At 40.4% G+C, this 24,600-nt stretch overlaps 1 protein-coding gene across 1 annotated transcript in view; it reads left to right on the top strand.

Moving 5' to 3' along the window:
* The window catches only part of SLC27A2 (solute carrier family 27 member 2), a 73,845-nt gene extending 52,968 nt beyond the window's left edge, over window positions 1-20,877 (top strand). The window contains exons 4-10 of the mRNA XM_075858059.1: window positions 689-813; window positions 2,143-2,337; window positions 3,270-3,360; window positions 4,463-4,661; window positions 5,747-5,844; window positions 17,006-17,136; window positions 18,077-20,877. Coding sequence (XP_075714174.1) covers window positions 689-813; window positions 2,143-2,337; window positions 3,270-3,360; window positions 4,463-4,661; window positions 5,747-5,844; window positions 17,006-17,136; window positions 18,077-18,253 — 1,016 coding nt within the window. The 3' untranslated portion in view covers window positions 18,254-20,877. The remainder of the gene's footprint in view (window positions 1-688; window positions 814-2,142; window positions 2,338-3,269; window positions 3,361-4,462; window positions 4,662-5,746; window positions 5,845-17,005; window positions 17,137-18,076) is intronic.
* Window positions 20,878-24,600: the final 3,723 nt, after the last annotated feature.

Here is a 24,600-nt window from a genome sequence, read left to right as displayed (position 1 = left end):
TTCAATTTTTCAACACAATTAAGAAAGTGAAGGCCGAACACAATGGTTGGAATGGGGAAGAAGTTTACGTTCCACTGAGGGTTTTGATGATTGAGGCCTGTTGTATTTTCAATGAATGCTAGTCAATGAGTGAAGACCTTATTTCTAACAATTTAATGCAAATTAAAAGCGAAAAAACAACATTTTAACAGAAAATTCATCACAGAATTACATTTTCAAACAAATCCCCTAATCATTACATTATTAGACAGGTTGCTAAGCAGGGTGCAGATTGACTGGCATGTGTGTGATAACCTGCCCTGTAGGCCTATGTGGCAACCAAGGAAACTCCGTTGCGCAGCCCGACCAGTAAATTGCACATCAATTTGCTCAGACTGAGCACTATGGTCTCAACCTAACTTCATTCCATCTAAAACTGAGCAACAGAATTCCCATTCAACTTGGCATAACACATAGGCCGCCAGTTCACATTGAATCAGCTATATAACCCTTACAGGAGAGAAGCCAGGTCACTATAAAACTAATATCAGCTCAGTGTGTTGTACTTTATCAGTGCATCTATTGCATCATGTCTGATTGAAGGATTGAGTTCATGGCACCGAGCTATTTCAACACGCTGCTGAATAACATTGATGTATAGAATGTTTCATGATTTGTCAAGTTTCTGTTTTTTTCTCGTTGTTCTTAGGGGCTACTATGGTCTTGCGCAAGAAGTTTTCAGCCAGCCAGTTTTGGAATGATTGCAGAAAACACAATGTTACTGTTGTGCAATACATTGGGGAAGTGCTACGATATCTCTGTAACGTCCCTAAGGTACCTTTTATCTTCTAGTAAATTATATGATGGATCGGTGGTGTGATGTGCTTCATATTCAGAATTTTATTCAGACAGTAGTTCAGCGTTCAGAAAGTATATTTATATGGTTGTCTTACATAATCTCATCTAATGAGGACATTCACCTGCAATTCCATGTATCTGTTTAAAGTTTAGAGATGTTCCACTCCTGAATGGGTTGGTTTAGAAGAATAGATTTGGCATTCTTTCCTCCCATAAGATCCTCCTTAATTTCACTGCCTTTGGCGGCATGGAATCACCCTTTCTTTTCACTCCATCTGTCCAAGAAACCTGATCCACTTACACCCCTTTTCACTAACTTGACTTTTACCAGCCCATTATGTGGGGTCTTTTCTGGGTCCCAGCTTAGTCAGTTGGTGACCAAGTCTGCTTCTCTCCCTCCTTTTGGTGCTATGAAGGAGGCCTGTCAAAACAGACCTGTTGTCTCTTGGATGGAATAAATATAATTGCGCTTCTATTTAGGAACAATGCGCTCTCCAGCGGGCTGCGCAGCGTTTGTAGCTCATTCGAATGCTAACTTTTTCAGTCTTCAAAGACAATTGATATACTTTATATTGTAACATTAATATAATGGTAATCGTTAATCATCGTCATGATCAGATTTTAACGCAATACTTATATATGGTCAGCTCCATACTTAGTTAAGGGTAGTTACAATCTTTAAAGTTGTTTTCCACTTAGGACAATTTATTTTTGTTAGAAGGGTCTTTAAAAAAAAAAGCTGATGACTGGTTGTCTCGCTGCTGGGACCCCAAGCAATCGACTGTAATCTGTAAAGGAACCTGGCAGCAAGTGTGCAATTTCCCTGTAGCACCGACACCACAAAGGAAATTAAGTTTTACACAGTTCCTATTGAAATAAATAGCCTATTGGTGTAACACATGGAAGAGGGACGCTCTTTGTAGTAACTCTCCACTCTGGTTATTAGGTGGGGGTCCTATATGAGGGATCACCTCTATTAATGCAGAATTCTGTAGTAGAGCATTTAAAGGCCACTTGGCACAGATACATTTTACTATGTTTGCAATCTTTTCTTCTAGTTCTCTTTCTTGTCTTTGCCTGACCATACTAATGATGTGCTAATCACTTCATATTGGATTGATGTGGTAGCATTACTATATAAAGTGTATTTTCATTGTAACAATACTGATTTGTAGCAAACTACAATGTAAAAATGTCATGTGGTAGATATCTATGTTATTATAACTGGACCATGCTCTATGATGGTAGGTGTATCCTTTGTGGTTGATGTGCAAGTGCTGATGTCTTATATCTGGTTTCTCTCAGACAGATGACGATGCGTCACATAATGTTCGGATGGCTATTGGGAACGGCCTGCGGACTGACGTGTGGAGTGAGTTTCTGAGAAGATTTGGTGACATTCAAATGTATGAGTTTTATGCAGCCACTGAAGGAAATATTCTCTTCTTGAATTACACTAACACAGTTGGTGCAGTGGGAAGAGTAAATTTCTTATACAAGGTATGTTTATAGAAGGCCAGTATTGTACATGCATAGAGCGCATTGGGATCTATCCGACAATTGTATCGCAAGGATACTGCTTATATAAATGTGCTATATGTATGGCACATATTTATACTAAAACATATAGAATTGGTAAACTTTAGTTAATGAATTTAAATAATGGTATTTCCCACTGCGTATGTTAATATAATAGAAATATAAATTATAGAAGCAGAGTATCACCCATACATAATAGAAATTGCAGCTGCCAGATAATACACAGTCACGTCTATTTCAATGTGTTTATGTTTATGTGTATGAAATATATAAATACATACATTTGCTATTGCAAAATTAGAGTCGTTGTATCTTGTTGTTTACAGTAACCACGGTAACCACAGCAGAACTTGTGTTCACTCTTTGCAGGGTCAGTGTTTACTTTGGCTACTGATATATGAACACTATTGTACTTATATTTACTGCTCATTGAGTTGAAAATGAATGCACTTGTTCTGAGAACGTTCTCTACACTGAGCAGAGATTTATTTGTTAACATGTGTAGCCACAAAACATTGGAAATGTAGTTGTATGGAGCCTGTTGAGGACTTGCTTTCCAACTACAGCAATCCAGGAATCAGTCCTGTGCACAATAGACATTTATCGTCACTGCTGGTCAGTCTAGCCTGTTAGTCTGACCCGCTGTCTAATTATCCATAAGCCGCCCCTCAGTTGCAGTACTGTATGCTGTATAGATATGATTAGTTAGTTGGACACATTTATTTGTATTTATTCTGCGTTTGTTTATTTTTTCAGCCTAATGAATATTAACATTTTGTTACGTTTTATCCTGTATGCTTAGATACATTTATACTAATACCAGTGTCTACATATTGTTCTAAATTCTGTTGTTTATTCCACAATACTAACTTTCCTGTTTTCCCCCTTAACAGAAAGTTTTACCATATGAATTTATTAAATATGATATTGAAATGGATGAGCCTGTTAAAGATGCCAAGGGACGTTGTATCAGAGCAAAGAAGGGTATGCAATGCTTGGACCATTATATATGGACTACTATAAAAAATACTTCTTGATGTCTTATTTACAGCATTATCCCTCCGTATGGCTCAAAGTAACATGTAGATTGAACGCCAAGAGTACATGCTATTTTGTTCTACCGTAAGGGCAGGCACAAACACCAGTTCCCAGCAGGATGCAGACAAACCACAATGCTACATAATTCGTCATGATTTATTACGATGCATTTTCCCCCAATTGAGCACTAATAAGTCTGTCAGGTTTAATGACCGCTTTATTCTAACTGTCAAAAGCAATGGAAACACGATGGAAAAAAATAATAAGTGTACACCTAGGTGAATAAACTGACTGTTTCTACGTCTATCCTTCCTAGTGATAACCAACCTGCTCCAGGCAGCCTGCTGAGGACTCCATGCTAGAAGAGGTCACTTGTCACCCATGTCCCAAATCATTTTCATTGCATTATATATTAACCTCATCTGCAGATTTGGGATATGAGCATTTCCCATATACAAGAAGCTAAACGACTAACAACTACTGGGGTATCTTCTAAGCTAAAAACAGGATACAAGGAAGTGTGCGCATACTTACGATGATATGACCGTGACTAGCATCACTGGATTGAATTATTTACATTTATGACCTGAAACATATTATACATAATTAAAGAATAACTTCACCCAAATCAATGTCTGTGTTTCCCTATAAAAATATAAGTTGTAGGCGACTTGGCAACAATTGCAAAAATTCTGACCATCTCAGAATTTTTGCAGTTGGATGTTTTTTTTATTCTACAGGAAAGAATTGAGGAAACACGCGCGAGTCGCAGTAATACCGCAATTTTACTACGACACGCAAGCAGCTCTGTTTCACCATGTACCCCTATGAACACGAGTGAAAGAGTGCATGTAAAAGCACTTACAAAGTGATAGGGTTCCCAGATGGTTGATATTTTGGTGATGAGTGCTCATGGCTGGTATACTCCTTCAGGGGAGAACCTGGAAACAAAAAGTGTTCCTTTTTTATTCTGGCCAGAACCCCCTTGTATATCATTGATACAACTATTAATAATGACAATTTACTTACACTTTATGTATCCTATTAGGTCAGCCTGGACTTCTTATCAGCAAGATCACAACGCTATCTCCATTTGGAGGCTATGCTGGAGACAAGTCTGATACAGAAAAGAAGATCCTGAGGGACGTGTTCCGGAAAGGAGACATGTATTTTAACACTGGGGATATTTTAATGGTGGATCAGCAAAAGTTTATCTATTTCCATGACCGAGTGGGAGACACTTTCAGGTGACTAAATAAAATACTTTGATTTAACTATATAGTGTAGACATTGTATATGTTTAAGTCAGTGGTGGACAAAAGTAGATTACGATCTACAGGTATCCCTAGAGCAGAAACCAGAAGATCTCGCTGTCAGACCACCAATGAAGCATGTTTGCTGGCTTCCTTACTGGAGTCTTAAAAACAGCTTTCCTGTTGGTTTGTGTGTCAATGTGCTTCTCACATTTAGTAAAAGACTTATTGGCGAATTATACAGAGACTTGCAAATTTGAACCAGAGCTTTAAGCTGGAAGTGGGCTCAAATATTCTGAAAGCCTAGCATAGAGCAGGACAGAGGGAAGAGCCACATGGCGATATATATGGAAGGCAAAGATGTGGAGCAAGTGCAATAAGTAACGAGCATAGGTATAGCTACCAGTGTAACGGGCAAAGCATCTGCTATGGGGTCCAGCAAGTAAGGGGGGATAACCCATAGTCAGAGGTGAGGTGCAGCTCTGCCCCCATTTTCTCAAGCTGATTTCAGTAGCATGATGATGTGATTGCTGTGTGACCCGCATAGTCACTAGATCTGAATCCAATAGTGTGGAGAAACTGGAACTTCATAACATTAATGTGCAGCTGACAAATCTGCAGTAGTTGCAGGCAACACAACTCACTTAGCTTCTCCATGGTCCCGGATCTCTCGCTACCCCTCTAAGGCTGGGTTCCCACATAAAACACGCAGCGAATCTGACCAAGAACCCGTGGGGAACTCAAAACAAAAAAATGCACAAATGCACCAAATTGTGCTGTAAATATTTGAGCGGAATTTCCGCGGCAAAAAAATAAAATACTTACTCCCGGTCGTTGTCATGGTGATGCGTCCGTCTTTGCTGAGTGAAGTGCATGTGACCGAGGCAGCCTGTGATTGGCTGCAGGAGTCACATGGGATGAAAGTTCATCCCAGGAGGCCAGACTACGACAATGGCCGGGGTAAGTACAAGCTTTTTGATTACTTTTAAATCAAATAAAGCGTTATTTGATATATATTTTTTGCCACTGCTACTATCTGCAGTAACAAGATTGCTCTAATTTTAAATCTGCTTTTTCAGGTGGAAAGGAGAAAATGTCGCTACCACAGAGGTTGCTGATATTCTTGGTCTTGTGGTTTTCATTGAAGAAGTGAATGTGTATGGAGTACCTGTCCCAAGTAAGGAGCACTGTGTTTAGAACATGATAGTGTTCGGTATTTAACATAACAGAAACTAGCTATATATATAATTATACTATGTGTATGTGTATATATATATATATATATATATATATATATATATATATATATATATATATATATATAAACAAGCGTAGACTAGTACCTTCTAAATGTCAATGTGATCTTATACGTGCTATGTTTTTCTTTCGATCTGTCTGGTGTACTTTCTTGAGGCTGCGTTTGGCACTAAAATTGCATTTCATTACATATTGCAAATGTATAGCATTATATTTCATCAGTCCTGAGAGTTGAGGTTGTCATTGTGATACCAGCAGTTTACATTACAGTGAGATGAAATGACACAGCAGTACCAGTGCCAACATTACACTATGGCAATCACTTCTTTTCCATAGTGCTTAAGATAATCCTATAATTACCAGGGGACATATTTCCCATGCCAATGAACAGTATAAACACATAGTAAATAGATCGCACCTTTGTCTGAAAGTTTGACCAGTATACCAGGTGGAATATGATATGCCTTTCTCTGACTCCTCCAGGAAAACTGTGTGCGGTGAGCAGACTTATACATGGCAAATAAATGGCGCTGCCTGTGAAAAGCTTCTAAGTAATCCTGATTCCAACTGTTTTATACTTGATTCCTATGACTTATACTAGTCAGTTTATCAGGAATAGAGAGTATCTTTTAAACATTAAGAAAGGTATCCTGTGACAAGTGCAACTACATTTTGTAGCATAGTTCTCACAAAGTTCTCATCAAAGCTACAAAGTTTGTAAAAGTAAACTTCTGCTCTATCTCCACTATCTTTGGTCCATCAAGTTCAATCTATAAATATACAGTGTTGATCCAGAAGAAGGCAAATATTCCTATGAGGCAGTTGCGAACAGCAGCTGCCTGGCAGTAGTTGCTAAAGTAATATTTACTGTCCACTAATTTTCCAGAGTCTTTTTCAGTGGCAGTTTTACCCAGTGTTTTATTATTTAATGCATGATTGTAGAAGTTGTTTCCCAGGCCCGTGCATAACCTTACATTTATCCACATTAAACTTTATTTGCCATTTCTCTGCCGAAACCTCCAGCTTCCCCAATTCCCTCTGTGGTATTACATTTTCCTTGTCTGTGTTGATTACTTTACAGAGCTTAGTATCATCTGCAAATACTGAAATTATACTCTGTAATCTCTCTACATGATCATTGATAAATATATTAAAAAGAGGGCCCAATACTGACCCCTGTGGAACCCCACTGGTAACTGCGACCCACCCTGAGGATGTACCATTAACCCCTTCCCGCTCCTTGACGTACTATTACGTCATGGCAGCTGTATCGTTCGCGCTCCATGCCGTAATAGTACGTCTCGGGAGTAACGGCCGTTTCGGCCGTCCTCCCGACACATACAGGAGCTGTGACGCTGCTGTCTTGTTCAGCAGCTGTCACAGCTCCTACAGCGGGGACCGATCGCTGTGTCCCCGCTGATTAACCCCTTAAAAGCCGCGTTCTATAGAGATCGCGGCTTTTTAGGGGTTAAGCTGCCATCGCCGGCCTGCTACGCGATAGCGGCCGGCGATGGTGACTATGGCAACCGGACACCAAACAATGGCGTCCGGCTATGCCATAGACGGAAGCCTAGTGGGTCCTGACAACGTCAGGACCCACTATGCTTGCTGTCAGTGAGTAGCTGACAGTTCTAATACACTGCACTACGCATGTAGTGCAGTGTATTAGAATAGCGATCAGGGCCTCCTGCCCTCATGTCCCCTAGTGGGACAAAGTAATAAAGTAAAAAAAAAGTTAAAAAAAGATGTGTAAAAATAAGAAAATAAAAGTTTTAAAAGTAATAAAAGTAAAAGTCCCACTTTTTCCCTTATCAGGCCTTTATTATTAATAAAAATATATAAACAAACAAATAAACTATACATAATTGGTATCGCCGCGTCCGTAACGGCCTGAACTACAAAATTATTTTGTTATTTATCCCGCACGGTGAACGCCGTAAAAAAAAATATTAATAAACCGTACCACAATCACAATTGTTTGGTCACTTCACCTCCCAAAAAATGGAATAAAAAGAGATCAAAAAGTCGCATGTACCTAAAAATGGTACTGATGGAAAATACAGTTCGTTACGCAAAAAATAAGTCCTCGCACGGCTTTATTGATTGAAAAATAAAAACGTTATGGCTCTTAGAATAAGGTAACACAAAAAGTGAATGATTGTTTACAAAACGTATTTTATTGTGCAAACGCCATAAGACATAAAAAAAAACTATAAACATCTGGTATCGCCGTGATCGTATCGCCCCGCCGAATAAAGTTAATATATCATTTATAGCGCACGGTGAACGCTGTAAAAAAAAAAGTATACAAAAACAATAGTAGAATTGCTGTTTATTAGTCACCACGCCACCTAAAAATGGAATAAAAACTGATCAAAAAGCCGCATGCACCCCATGAAAACTACAATGGATTCCTCAAGGGGTCTAGTTTCCAAATTGGGGTCACTTTTGGGGGGTTTCCAATGTTTTGGCACCACAAGACCTCTTCAAACCGGACATGGTGCCTAATAAAAAAGAGGGCTCAAAATCCGCTAGGTGCTCCTTTGCTTCGGAGGCCGGTGCTTCAGTCCATTACCGCCCGAGGGCCACATGTGGGATATTTCTCTAAACTGCAGAATCTGGGCAATAAGTATTGAGTTGCGTTTCTCTGATAAATCCTTTTGTGTTATAAAAAAAATGGTATAAAAAGAGTAAATGTCACCTCTACTTTGCTCTAAATTTCTGTGAAACACCTAAAGGGTTCATAAACTTTCTAAATGCTGTTGTGAATACTTTGAGGGGTCTAGTTTCTAAAATGGGGTGTTTGATAGGGGTTTCTAATATATGGGCCCCTCAAAGCAACTTCAGAAATGAACTGGAACCTAAAAAAATAAATAAATGAGGCAATACTTCGCTTCTTACATTATACTGATAATGAGCCGTGCCCACTCCGAGATGACCCCAGTTTTGACCGTTTGTATAAACGGAGACCCCTATTAGACCGTTCCAGTGCCCGGTTTTCCCAAGCATACACCCCCGAGAAGTGTTTTTCTATTGATGAGTCCCTGGTACATTTTAAAGGGAGGGTTCAATTCCGCCAGTACCTGCCAGGTAAGAGGGCAAGGTATGGCGTGAAGATGTATAAGCTGCGAGAGTGCATCAGGGTATACCTACAGATTTAGGATATATGAAGGAAAGGCCACCCCCAAACCAGACTGCATCCTGGACTACAATAGGTACATGGGAGGGATGGACTTGTCAAATCAAGTCCTGAAGCCCTACAGCGCCATGCGGTGAGGTATAAGAAGCTGGCCGGGCACATCATACAGATGGCTTTGTACAATGCGTATGTGCTACGTCGATGTGCAGGCCAGAGGGGAACTTTCCTGGAATTTCAAGATCTAATCTTTAGGGACCAGGAAGGGGGGGCGCATCGTACCAGGGCAACACTTTCCAGGAGAAGGTCCCCAAACCGGTGGAAAGGGAAAGAGTCAAAAGAGGTGCAGAGTCTGCTATAAGAGGGGGATAAGGAAGAACACAATATACCAATGTGACACGTGTCCCGAAAAACCAGGGCTCTGTATAAAAGATTGTTTTAAAATGTATCATACATCCCTTGATTTTCAATTTACCCTGATGCACTCCGCACAGCTTACCCCCCTCATCTTTCCCTTCTGAGCCCTGCCGTATGCCCAGGCAGCTGATAACAGCCACATGTAGGGTATTGTCGTACCCAGGAGAACCCACATTACAATTTAAGGGGTGTATATCTCCGGTGGCGCATGCTGGGCACACTATATTGGACACTGAAATGGCATATACATATATAAAATTGCAAATCTCACACTGCACCATCTGCTGCGCATTATCTTTTACACAGTACCTGTGGGGTCAAAATGCTCACTACACCTCTAGATGAATGTCTTAAGGGGTGTAGTTTTTAAAATGGGGTCACTTCTCGGGGGTTTCAACTGTACTGGTACCTCAGGGGCTTCTGCACACATGACTTAGCACCAGAAAAGCTCCAGTAGGCCAAATGGTGGTCCTTTCCTTCTGAGCCCTCCCATGGGCCCAAAGGGCAGTTTATCAGCACAAATGGGGTATTGCCGCACTAAGGACAAATTGGGCAACAAAATGGGGTATGTTGTTCCTTGTGAAAATAAGAAATTTTGATCAAAAATGACATCTTATTGGAAAAAATATCATTTTTTTAATTTCACAGCCCAATTCAAATAGGTGCTGTGAAAAAACTGTGCGGTCAAAATGATAACAAAAACCATAAATGAATTCCTTGAGGGGTGTAGTTTCCAAAATGGGGTCACTTCTGGTGGGTTTCCATTGCTTTGATACCTCTGGGGCTCTGCAAATGCAACATGGCACCCGAAAACCAATCCAGCAAAATCTGGACTCCAACAAACACATAGCGCTCCTTTCCGTCTGAGCCCTCCCATGGGCCCAAACGGCAGTTTATCACCACAAATGGGGTATTGCCGCACTAAGGACAAATTGGGCAACAAAATGGGGTATGTTGTTCCCTGTGAAAATAAGAAATTTTGATCAAAAATGACATCTTATTGGAAAAAATATAATTTTTTTCATTTCACAGCCCAATTCAAATAGGTGCTGTGAAAAACCTGTGCGGTCAAAATGATAACAAAAACCATAAATGAATTCCTTGAGGGGTGTAGTTTCCAAAATGGGGTCACTTCTGGTGGGTTTCCATTGCTTTGATACCTCTGGGGCTCTGCAAATGCGACATGGCACCCGAAAACCAATCCAGCAAAATCTGGACTCCAACAAACACATAGCGCTCCTTTCCTTCTGAGCCCTCCCATGGGCCCAAACGGCAGTTTATCACCACAAATGGGGTATTGCCGCACTAAGGACAAATTGGGCAACAAAATGGGGTATGTTGTTCCCTGTGAAAATAAGAAAATTTGATCAAAAATGACATTTTATTGGAAAAAATATCATTTTTTTCATTTCACAGCCCAATTCAAATAGGTGCTGTGAAAAAACTGTGCGGTCAAAATGATAACAAAAACCATAAATTAATTCCTTGAGGGGTGTAATTTCCAAAATGGGGTCACTTCTGGTGGGTTTCCATTGTTTTGATACCTCAACGCCTCTTCAAACCTGGCATGCTGCCTAAAATATATTCTAATAAAAAAGAGGCCTCAAAATGCACTAGGTGCTTCTTTGCTTCTAGGGCTTGTGTTTTAGTCCACGAGCGCAGTAGGGCCACATGTGGGACATTTCTAAAAACTGCAGAATCTGGACAATACATATTTAGTAGTGTTTCTCTGGTAAAACCTTCTCTGTTACTAAAAAAAAATTGAATAAAATTGAAATTCAGCAGAAAAAATGAAATTTGCAAATTTAATTTCCACTTTGCTTTAATTCCTGTGAAATGCCTGAAGGGTTAAAAAACTTTCTATATGCTGTTTTGAATACTTTGAGGGGTCTAGTTTTTAAAATGGGGTGTTTTATGGGGGTTTCTAACACATAGTCCCCTCAAATCCACTTCAGAACTGAACTGGCACCTTCAAAAAAAGGCTTTTGAAATTTTCTTAAGAATATGAGAAATTGCTGTTTATGTTCTAAGCCTTGTAACGTCCAAGAAAAATAAAAGAATGTTCAAAAAACGATGCCAATCAAAAGTAGACATATGGGAAATGTGAACTAGTAACTATTTTGGGTGGTATAACCGTCTGTTTTTCAAGCAGATGCATTTAAATTCTGAAAAATGCTATTTTTTGTAAATTTTCTCTAAATTTTGCAATTTTTCACAAATAAAGACTGAATATATCGACCAAATTTTACCACGAACATGAAGCCCAAAGTGTCACGAGAAAACAATCTCAGAATCGCTTGGATAGGTTTAAGCATTCCGACGTTATTACCACATAAAGTGAAATATGTCAGATTTGAAAAATGGGCTCTGAGCCTTAAGGCCCAAACTAGGCTGCGTCCTTAAGGGGTTAAAGGGAATGTGTCGCTAGAAAAAATTATTATTTATTTTTAGTTAAACAGTTAGTGTATAGTTGATTAAACATTGTTCTAATTTTTTTAATTTTTTCACGAGTCAGGAAATATTCTGAATTAGATTCTAATTTATAACATTTCCCAGCGCTGATCACTAGATGGAGCAATTCCCAAAATTGCAGCATTGCATGTGGTAAAGCAACCACATTGCTTTATGCTGCAAAATTTGAGAAAACTCACTCGCTCTAGTGAGCTCTCAGAACCCCCCCCCCCCTCCTTTATCCTGGCTAGTGCCGGGAGAAACGAGGGGATTGAACGGTCAAACCTCCTACACTGTGTATCGCCATTTTTTGAGCTAACACACAGTGTAGTAGGTTAACATACAGTAGTAAACACACAGTAAAACACGTACATACACAGACCTAACTTACCTGCTCCTGCCGCCGCCGCTCCCTCCGGTCCGTCCGCTCCGTCTGCTACCTCCGCTCCAAGTGCACAAGTCCGGAAGCCGCGACCGGAAGTAGTAATCTTACTGTCCGGCCGCGACTTCCGGTCCACAAGAAAATGGCGCCGGACGTCGCACAGTTCAATTTGGACTGTGTGGGAGCGGCGCATGTGCCGTTCCCACACAGACGGCGTACAGCATAGTGGATGGAACGGGCCCCGTTCGAATTCACTATGGGACTGTATGTACCGTATTCCATGTCTATGTGTTGTTAATCGACACATACAGAGATGAAATAAAAAAAAGTAAAACACAAACACACAAATAAATATTTTTTTTTTTAATAAAACACTAAAAGCAAATTGATATAAAAATTTTTTTTTTCGTGACACTGGTCCTTTAATAAGCACCCTCTGTTTTCTATCACTGAGCCAGTTGTTGCCCCAATTAGACATATTTTCCCCCAGTCCCAGCATTCTCATTTTATATACCAACCTTTTATGTGACACAGTAACAAATGCCTTTGAAAAGTCCAGATACACCAGATCCACAGCGTTACCCAGGTCCAGTCTAGAACTTCCCTCCTCATAGAAGCTGATGAGATTAGTTTGACAGGACCATTTAGATACTCGAGACTAGCATCTCCTAGAAAACCTCAGATATTTTACCCACAATGGAGGTTAAACTTACAGGCCTATAGTTTCCTGACCGCCTTTGACCCCTTTTTGATCATTGTCACTACATTTTTTTTATGCGCCAGTCCTGTGAAACAGACCCAGTCATGATAGAGTTTGAGTTTTTAAAGCAGACTTTTAAATCACTGCATTTCTTGCTGTGTTAAGTAGGTGACATTTAATAGAGAATTGACTTTATCTCTATTCTTTTGACCTTTTATTGTATCTTCCTGTGTAAATACTGTAGAGGAGAAGGCATTTAATAGATTGATCTCTTTTCTCATCCATCATTTTTCTATTATTAAATACTGTCAGGAATATTAAGCTACCAATTAGTATTTACATTAAACAACCAGGGTTGTCATGATACCAGAATTTGGACTTCGATACCTATACTTCATGAAGTATTGCGATACTCGATCGCAAAAGATACTTTGCCAACAATAAAAAACCAACAAAAATGTCCTTCCGTTTTCTGATGTGAGGCACAGGGTCTTATCAATTTTGAACCTCCATGTGCCTCACATTAATAGTAATTAACCCAATCATGTACCTCACACATTAACCCAATGTTGTCCATTATGACTGAGCAAGGTACTTCATGGGATCTCTTACTTTAATGGGCAACATTGGTTAATCTGTGAGGGAAATGATGGGGTTAATTACTATTAGGGCTTATTCACATGGCTGCGTTTGGTCCATGATATATGGATCGTATGTCGCCTGCATTTCCCGCACCGAACACCGTTTAAGAAGCCGGGCTCCTGGCATCAGCTATCTATGATGCTAGGAGTCACTGCCTCCCTGCGGGAAAACTGTCCTGTACTCTAATCCTAGGCCGTGACTCATCATCATTGAATTCTTAACACCCTGTGCCTCACATTAATATTAAGTGACTTCATCATTTCCCTCACATAATTGCAACATTGGGGTTAATGTGGGTCACATTAACCCCAATGTTCCTTAATGCTGGCTGCAAAAAAATACTAGTGTCTACTCTAGTGCCTTTATTTCAGGCTATTCTGTTATAACTAATACCTGCCTGGGGCTGGGCTGTCACTGTACACTGCAGCGCTATCCTGATTCCACACTAAGAGTGCAAGTGGCACAGGCACGTCATCAGGAAACCACTGCCTGTGCTGCTCGCGACAATCCCCTCCCTCCTCCATTGTTAGATCTTGGGTTTAATTTATTTGCCCAAGCAGCCACACACGAGCCTGAGAACACCATGCATAATACCAAGGGTTGACTGGAGTGATGTAAAGGAATAGGAACAGTGGAAATGCATTATCTGAGTGTATCACATTTCATCAGTCTCACAAACAAATCAGAGTTTGGCAGTTAACAGGAAAACAATGCTATAAGTGCTGGCCTCACTAATGTTCTTGTGACTGAATGGACATGAATCGCTGTGGCAAAAAGCTTTCCCAAAATAGTGGAAGGAAGCAAACGGTGGAGCAACATTGTACTAATGACCTTGGTTCAGGAATTATGTTTAACAAGCACATAAGGATACAATATTCTGGTGTCTACTATATGGGTATGTTCACACGGCCTATTTACGGACGTAAATCGGGCGTTTTTGCCCCGAATTACACCCGAAAATAGCGCCTCAATAGCGCTGACAAACATCTGCCCATTGAAAGCAATGGGCAGACGTTTGTCTGTTCACACGAGGCGTATATTTACGCGCCGCTGTCAAATGACGGTGCGTAAATAGACGCCCGCGTCAAAGAAGTGACCTGTCACTTCTTTGGCCGTAATTGGAGCCGTTACTCATTGACTCCAATGAATAGCAGCACCAATTACGTCCCTAATGGACGCGGCGTTCAAGCGCCTGCACATGCCGTTACGGCTGAAATTACGGGAATGTTTTCAGGCTGAAACATCCCCGTAATTTCAGCCGTTACGGACGCCCTCGTGTGAACATACCCTATCTATCTATCTCTATATATATATTACACACACATACAGTTAGGACCAGAATTATTTGGACAGTGACACAAGTTTTGGCATTTTGGCGGTTTACCAAAATATATTGAATATACAGTTATATAATCAATATGGGCTTAAAGTGCAGACTCTCCGCATTAATTTGAGAGTATTCACATCCTAATTTGGAGGAAGGGTTTAGGAATTACAGCTACATTTAATATGTAGTTGCCTCTTTTTCAAGGGACCAAAAGTAATTGGACAATTATATCAAAGGCTATTTAATGGGCTGCATGGGCTATTGCCTCGTTAATCCATCATCAATTAAGCAGGTAAAAGGTCTGGAGTTGATTCCAGGGGTGGCATTTGCATTTGGAAGCTGTTGCTGTGAACCCACAACATGAGGTCAAAGGAGCTCTCAATGCAAATGAAAGAGACCATTGTTAGGCTGAAAAAAATGAAGAAATCCATCAGAGAGATAGCACAAATGTTAGGAGTGGCCAAATCAACAGTTTGGTACATTCTTGAAAAAAAAGAGCGCACTGGAGATCTCGAACTCCAAAAGGCCTGGACGTCCACGGAAGAGAACAGTGGTGGATGATTTCAGAATCCTTTCCATGGTGAAGAAACCCCTTCACAACATCTACCCAAGTGAAGAACACTCTCCTGGAAGTAGGTGTATCAGTATCCAAGTCTACCATAAAGAGAAGAAAAAATTCTGAAATTATTCATCTTGTACTGATTCTGTAACATGACAAAAACCTGGCATTTTAAGGCTGGGTTCACACGACCTATTTTCAGACGTAAACGAGGCGTATTATGCCTCGTTTTACGTCTGAAAATACGGCTCCAATACGTCGGCAAACATCTGCCCATTCATTTGAATGGGTTTGCCGACGTACTGTGCCGACGACCTGACATTTACGCGTCGTCGTTTGACAGCTGTCAAACGACGAGGCGTAAAATGACTGCCTCGTCAAAGAAGTGCAGGACACTTCTTTGAAACGTAATTTGAGCCGTTTGCCATTGAATTCAATGAAGAACAGTTCAAATTTACGTCCGTCGATGACGCCTCGCAAAATGCGAGGAGGAGCTTTTACGTCTGAAACGACGGAGCTGTTTTCTCCTGAAAACAGTCTGTAATTTCAGACGTAAAAGCCAGTTATCGTGTGCACATACCCTTACAGGGGTGTGTAGACTTTTTATATCCAGTGTGTGTGTGTGTATATGTATATACGTGTGTGTGTGTGTGTGTGTGTGTGTGTGTGTGTGTGTGTGTGTGTGTGTATGTGTATATATATATATATATATATATATATACGTTTAAATGTATCCTTTTTTTTCCTCGACTTGTACTTAATGTACATATCCACTAGGGGTCAGCTATTTCCTCAATCTTTTACATCATGATATTGGCTGCTATGTTACATATTTACTGAGTAAGGGAATGATGGTGTAAATAGAGCTGGAAAATTCTTTAGCCTTGAGCTAAATGGGCAACTTCTGGTAGTGCTACTGCAAGTGCCCATATTCAGTGGCATTTCATAGGAATAAAGTTTTCGTCTGTGGCAGATGCATAGTACTATCTGTGGTCATATGTATGATGAAAGGTTTATTTCAGTTTCTTATATAGCGCCAACAGAGGTCCTCAATTTGTATGTTTTTTGGGGATGTGGGACTAAACCACAGTACCTGGAGAAAACCCAACACAGGGAGAACATACAAACTCCATGCAGATGTTGTCCTTGGTTGAAGTAGATTTGAACCCAGGACCCCAGCGCTGCTAACCACTGAGCCACCGTGCTGCCCTTGACCTAGTAGAGGTCTGCTATAATCTACATTTAGAGCATAACTGGACTTTTACAAACGTTTCACAGCATGCATTTACATAAAAAAATGTTTTGGACTGTTTTTTTTGTTAATTTTGAGTACATCTACGTAGATTAATGTTTAATATGGAGTACTGATGAATGAACCTGTCAATGAGTGGCTTCATATTTTAACACGGTATTATCGTCAGTAGTTTGTATTTGGTTGTAGTCTGAATGATTTGCTTTCTTTAACAGATCATGAAGGCAGAATAGGAATGGCCACTCTTAAATTGAGAAAGTACGAGAACTTTGATGGTAGAAAGTTATACGCTCATGTCCGAGACTTCCTCCCAAACTATGCAAGACCACGCTTCATTAGGATTCAGGTACAGTGCACATTTCTTTCCTAAACCGTTAAGTATATGTAATTTGTATGTAATGGATTACTATAAAATGCACCATGCCAGTCTCTGAAGGCAGGAATACTGTAAGTGTTCCACTGTGTATACTTATCTTACCTGTGCACCAGCAGCGCTGATGAACCCGATAGGGGTTGGGTACAGAAAAGCTGTAATATAGGAGCTGCTGTTCGAGTAGGAACATGGGAGTAGTGGTGGTGGGCATGTATACAGGCTGTTGGCTGAGAACATGAACAGATCATGGAGATGGTGAATATTGTGGCAGATATATGTATGGTCTGGGGATGGTGGGAAGGTGCTAACAGACTGGTTGAGGGTGGATGAGTGTTGATACAGCCAGATATTTTCCAACATACACACCACGAGGGTGGAAGCATTTTTATTATGCTATGAGGCTCTTCCCTACATAGAGCTCATTCAGACAAGCGTAAAACTCGTCCGTGTTCTGCGTGTGAAAATCACGCACAGCACATGGAACCATTGAATTCAATGGGGCTGTTCACACATGCAGGAGTTTTCACGCAGCGTGTGTCTGTGGCGTGAAACTCACCATGTCCTATATCGATTCGTTTTTCACGCACCTATGTACCCAATGGGTGCCTGAAAACCACGCACCGCACACGGATGCACATATGTGTGTGGTGCGTGATTTGCGTATCTATTAGTTTGAAAAAAGAGTGTGCTTTGCGAGTGGCATGCGTTTTTCACGCTCTCGCAAAGCACATGATGCATAACGCAGCACACGGACCAGATTTACGTTCATTTTTCACAGGCGTGAATCTGATACGCTCATGTGAATGTAGCCTTAGGATATGCGCTTGTACTTATGCACAGTTGTGTGTTTGAAGATGGACTCTTTCACAATGAAAGTTTTATGTTCTCATCAGATGTTTCTCTTGTTTATTAGAAAGAACTAGAGATCACAGCAACCTTCAAACAACGCAAAGTGGATCTTGTAAAACAAGGGTTCGATCCGTCTAATATTCCTGACCCCCTTTATTTCCTGGATGAGAGAGAAAACAAATATGTTCCCATGACTCAGACTATTTATGAAGATATAAGAAATAAAAGAATCAAAGTGTGAGGCTATGAACGACTGGGGAACTTTGGTTACTCTGAATTCATCATACCCTGGATGTTGACACTGTGGCTAGATTGGTTTATATAAAAGGGACCTGTAATGTAAGTTTATGTTTGTACTTTTCTTAAGAGGGTTACTTAGTAACAACATCAATTCCACCAGGATGATATTTAGCGCCCCACTGGGGCCAATTTGTAAGCGGTGACCCTCTGAACTGGTTACAAAAATAAACAACATGAGGGGAATGTGTTGTAATACAGCTGCAATACTCAGCACTGCTCATTTAGAGCAATCTTTGTAATACATTACAAAATATGATACTGCTTGCCCTTTAAAAGAAAAACTAGAAAAACAAACACAGTGTAACATGAAGGACTAGAGTTACCAAGTAGATTTAAAGGGATATTCCCACCCTAAACATTTATGGCATATCAGTCTATCGCTCCGCACGGCCACCTCTCCATTCATTCTCCACCTGACCAGGCAGGACCGGGATAGTTACTCCCGTTCTGGTGACATATACTTGGGACCTGCATGTCTCAGACATTTATGGCATATCACGTGGATATGCCATGAATGTCTAAGGTGGGAATACCCCTTTAACTAGAACTATATACGGTAACTGATGTCTATGATTATTATCTATGCAGGTTGGTTGAGCATTTAAAGCAGTAATACCTGCCACAAAGTTTGATATAATTGCAGGATTGTGGCCCGTTGACCCCATCTTGAAGTCAAGATAATCATTCTGAAAAATGTTGGAAAATGTATGTAAAAGATCAAAACAAGAACAAGTCACCGTCCAAAAGCATTAATGATTTACCTGGTTCAAGCCTCAATATTCCCAGGTGTCATCTTGTATGGTCATGTGTGGCAGTATTAAGGTTAATGTTGCACAGGCTACAAATACGTTATTAATTCTTAGCAAAAAAAAAATAGATGACTATATAACATTTCTGACTACTATAATAAATAGATTTTTTTGGGGTGAATTTTCAGGCCCACATAGGAGTTTCTCTCATTATTATACAAGCAGAGGGGAAAAGTTACCTGTGTACCATTACCTGTAAATTAGGAATTCATATTTGTTTTTTGTTGGCCATTTTCAGCATGGTCTGTGGAGAATGTAATATCTGTGGTCACTGGCACAGCTTACTAAGGCTGCGATCACACATTCAGTTTTTGTGGCAGTTTTTTGACCCAAACACAGGAGTGGATCCAAAAAGAAAGAAAGGTATAAAGGAAAAGCTAATATATCTCCTCTCTCTTGTATCCACTCCTGTGTTTGGCCCAAACAACTATATAAAAAAAATTGCCACAAAACTGCATGTGTGAATCCAGCCTAAAAGCTGCTTAGTCGTCCGTTAATGGAAATATTTGTTGACGTGCACATTAAAGAGGGTTATGCCACCATGTATCTCCAGGTTGGCCTGGCTAGACAGATTGAGATATTTACCATTTAGGCTTCATGCACACATTGCGAAATTTGACGCAGGAAAATTTGCATCAAAGCCGCAAATAAATGCAGCCAATTTCACAAGTAAAAAATCTGCACTTAATATTGCATTTTTTTAATGTGTTTTTAGGTGCGTTGTTTACATTTTGCTGTGGAAACAGATGCAGAGTTTATGCTACCTATTTTGGTGCAGTTTTTTTTATAAACTTGTCAGATACAATTTTGAGACCGATGCACAAGATAAATTGACATGGTGTGGATCCTAAAATCCACACCGGAGGTCACGCTACGTGAGAAATTCTACAACGTGTAGCTGAGATTAATACGCATCCTGTTCATGTGGCCTTACAGTTTAGCCATAATATGATCAATTGTTACCAACTTTAAAAATTTTCTTTCTTGATAGTTTTATAAAAACAATAAGTCATAGCCAATTATTTTTCCAAAAATGTAAGAGATAATAGCATTTTAAATAAAATAGCAGATGATGCTAAAAGAGTAATGAAGCCTAAAACTATTGTTGAAGAAAGGGTTACATTCAGTAAGGGCCTGATGGCATCACCGTTCGAATTCCGTTCATCGGTTCCGTTCAACCTTTCCATCAGAGCAACTGATGAACGGAAAGCCGAACAGAAACTATCGCTTCCGTTTGCATTACCATCGATTTCAATAGTAATGCTTCCGTTTCAGTTTGGTTCCGTAAAGTTTACGTTTTTTTTCACGGAAACAATAGCCTAGTTGGCTACGCGGAACAGAAACAAATTCAAACTAAAGCGTTAGCATTGATTTCATGAAGCTATGGTTTCCGTTTGGCTTTCCCTTCATCGGTTCCTCTGACAGAAAGGATGAACGGAACCCAAATGGTGATGCGAACAGGCCCCAACTTTTCAGGGCTGCACAAACCTGTAGTGATTTTATTAGTAGGAAGAGATATCCGTAATTTTTACTATTGGCAAAACAACGTTTTTAATTAAAAACCCAGGGACTGATAATGCAGTTTAAGATGGTTTACCCTGAACCTCTTTTTTTCAAACCAAATGTTTACTGTTCACTATTAAAGTGATTGTTTTTATAGAAGTGAATAATTTGCTTTTTGTAATATTTATCTATAATAATATTGATGATAATAATAAATAACATTATTAATAATAATAAATATGTAAACTCAAAACTTCTGCTATTATTTCCTTTATTTAAATAACACTGCATTTCGTTGCCCAAATGAAGATTACAATCCAAATCAATGCATCTCATATTGTGAGGTATATTGCGGTGACAGATTGCACAGAAATGATCATAAACTACACAGACTTTTCTCTGGCTGCACCAATCTATGGTTTGAAATAGCAGCTCGGACAGTAGCAAGGCAGGCTCGCCTGGGACTAGGTAGCAGGTAGACGTCGGGCGTAGATCAGCAGGACAGGCGTAGGTACAGCACAGCACAACACGGCACTGGAGCAGGATAGCACGGGATACAGGAACACTGGAACTGGAAAACACTGGGAGACCATTTGCAAGACAAACAAGGATACGACAAACAACGCTCAGGCATGGAAGTATAGGGCTGGGACCGTCTTATATCCCAGGGTGCTCTTTGGCTTCTCAAGTCTGGACTGAGCTCGCGAACGCACCCTGGTGGTCACTGCGGAACAGGACGACCGCATGTGCAGACATCTCTGGAGAGAGGGGCGTCAACTGAATGGAAGGAGTTCGTGGTCAGCGACCACGGACGTTACAAGCAGCTGTTTAAAGGGGTTGTACATTGCGGCTTTCTTTTAAAAACAGCGACATGCATGTTTATGGGCTTTTTTGTATTATAGTGCAGCTCCATTGAAGTGAATGAGGCTAAGCTGCAATATCATCCATAACTAATACACTAGAATGGACTGTTCTAAAAAACATTGGACTCATGTCATGTAAGAGATTCCTATCAGAGAAAATCAAATCTCCACAGTCTTCTCTATAAAACACTGCTGTCGATTTCTGATTACAATGATTATGAAAGCAAATTGGGATGTCCAGTGACGACCCTGATGATATCCTGGCGCCCTAGCTCTTAAAGATATTGAGATGGACTCCTTAAATGGACACTAACTTTTCAAACAACTTATTCTAATCTTATAGTATACCTGATCTATATCAACTTGTAATATTCTTACTATTCAAATTTAGTTGTTTTGTCCATGCAAATTCTGTGTGAAGTTACTGCCACTGGGTGTCTCCCTTCCTGTAATCTGCTGTCCACCCCCTGTTGTCAACCAAAATCTGTCTCTAGTTACAGAGCAGAGGAGACAGACTGCAGGAAGTGGGGGAGTTTCTATTTATAGTCTGCCAATAGAAGACTCTGGAGAGGGAAGGAGGTGCAGGGAGAAAAATACAGACACGCTGCCCAAAGAAGTCCATGTAGAGGGGAGGGGGAAGCAGGTGGAGAGAGCAGAAGCAGATTGAGTAGACGCAGACACGCTGCCCATAGAAGTCTATGGACGGGAGGGGGCAGGTGGAGAGAGCAGGAGTAGTGAGGAGACAGAGACACGCTCCCATAGAAGTCTATGGAGAGGGGAAGGGGGAGAAGAGTAGAAACAGGCTGCTGGTAAGACTATTATGTCACCCCAGTGTTGGATTCTCCGATACACTGCCCTGTAGTTCTGTACAATCTCCCCCATATAGCTGCAGCTGCTACTTATTTATTAATTTATATATATATATATATATATATATATATATATATATATAATATAGGTAGAGGGCAAGTAACAGCACCAGTACTTCAAGGTTGATGGAGAGATGTTGGTTTATTCACCACAAAGTGAGCAACGTTTCCATTCACCTTTCTTTCTTTTCTTTCTTCAGGTAAAATACCGATACAAGTGCTAGTGCTAGGAAAGTTTATAGGATGGAATTTAAATTGGTCACTGTCGTTTCAACAAGCTATATTCAACAAAGCGAATATAAGATACATTGTAATATAACTTATTACAGAAAATTGTCTTTCTCCACTTATGAGCCACTTCTTCTTCCTGCCTCCTGCACTGATCATTTACTCTCAATTCACTGCTTAAAATTATCAGCTCACTAAAGGATCAGGTTACATGCTGCCCATAGAATTCTATGGTGAGGAGAAGGTGAGGGAGACAGAGGCAGTGAGAAATAGAGAAGCTGCTGCAGCTTCTAGAATGCACTTTATTTCACCCCAGTAATGGATTCACAGCTACACTGTTTATTACTGCTGCATAATGTTTTCCATGCTGCTGCTGTTTCTAAGTGTATGAGAGAGATAGGGAAGCAGGAACTCTTTTTCTTTTGTGCAGTGTATACCTCTGCCCCCTCTTGAGTTGAGCTCAGGGAAAACTGACAATTAGAGAGTGAGCATACAGAGAGGAAAACTGGTGAAAAATGCAATATACAAGTCCTACAATAGCCAGAAATAGTGTTCTTCCTTATGCGCACACACACATGACCGCTTATTCTGAAAAGGGACCTGGAACAAGAGCTTCTCTTTAAGCTGGACATTCTTCGTCCCCCAGAAGTATTCTAGTACCAGTGTGTCAATGTTTGTCAGAAGCTGTCTTGGTATTAGCAGCAACAGAATGTAAACTCTTAGGGTATGTTCACACGCTTAACAAAAAACGTCTGAAAATACGGATCTGTTTTCAAGGGAAAACGGCCCCTGATTTTCAGACGTTTTTTGAGCAACTCGCATTTTTCGCTGCGTTTTCGTGGCATTTTTTACGGCTGTTTTTTAAGCTGTTTTCATTGGAGTCTATTCGAAAACGGCTCCAAAAACATCCCAAGAAGTGTCCTGCACTTCTTTTGACGAGACTGTAATTTTACGCGCCGTCTTTTGACAGCGACGCGTGAAATGACAGGTCGTCAGCACAGTACATCGTAAAACCCATTGAAAGTAATGGGCAGATGTTTGCCGACGTATTGGAGCCGTTTTTTCAGACGTAATTCGAGGCGTAAAACGCCTCCATTACGTCTGAAAATAGGTCGTGTGAACCCAGCCTTATATACCTCTGTCCAGATATCCTGGAAATTTCTACCGCCTTCCGCAACAGCTGGTACCTGAGACTGAGTAGTAATGAGAAGAGGAATGCCTGGACATCGACCATAGACTGTCCCAAAGGGAGATTTACCAGATGACGCGGAGACACGCTATAGTGGATGGGCGTTAATTCGAAGGAACTGCTTGAGAACCTGGTGGATATGTTCCATCTCACTTTTACTATAAGGTTAATAACCAGAGACAAAATCCAGGTAGATCTTTCAAACGGTACTCCAAAATCAAAGCTAATGTGACAAGGGAGGCCATCAATATGAAATATTTCTTTGAAGAATATAGGAGCCAACGGTGGAGCCGATGGAAATCTAGGCAGGGGTACGAAGTGGGTCATTTTAGAACATTGCTTCTTTTACTGTGAGGCAGGCCTCACTGGTGAGACACCCACCAATTATTGGTGAGACACAGATGAGGAGGCAATTTTGACAAATGTGATCATTAGCTGCACTAAATATTGGTTTAACAACATAATTTGTGCCTATTTTAATGTTCTACAGAGTGCAATGTTATACTGAGACAAATGAAAGATAAAAAACTAGAATACAATTACAATTTTTTCAGGGACATTGATCCATTAGTGAGTCCCAGGCATCACCATGTTCTGGCTGGTCAGTCCCTATCAAAAAAAGATTCAGAAGCCCTGTTTTAGAAAACCGGTCTACGACCACCCAGATAGCAGTAAATCTATGATCTAAAAATGATGTCATGTAGTACACCTTGGTTCTGTTGGAGTGGAATTGCTGAGAACATAGTTCGAAGTGAATGTTACATTGGTTGATAAACCCTTGACAGAGCCTAGGATCACCTTTGAGCCGTGGAGGTGCAGGAAGATGA

This window comes from Rhinoderma darwinii, chromosome 3, assembly GCF_050947455.1.
Source record: "Rhinoderma darwinii isolate aRhiDar2 chromosome 3, aRhiDar2.hap1, whole genome shotgun sequence".
NCBI lineage: Eukaryota > Metazoa > Chordata > Amphibia > Anura > Rhinodermatidae > Rhinoderma > Rhinoderma darwinii.
The sequence above is the reverse complement of the archived record's forward strand: the minus strand, read 5'-3'. Positions and strand labels throughout refer to the sequence as shown.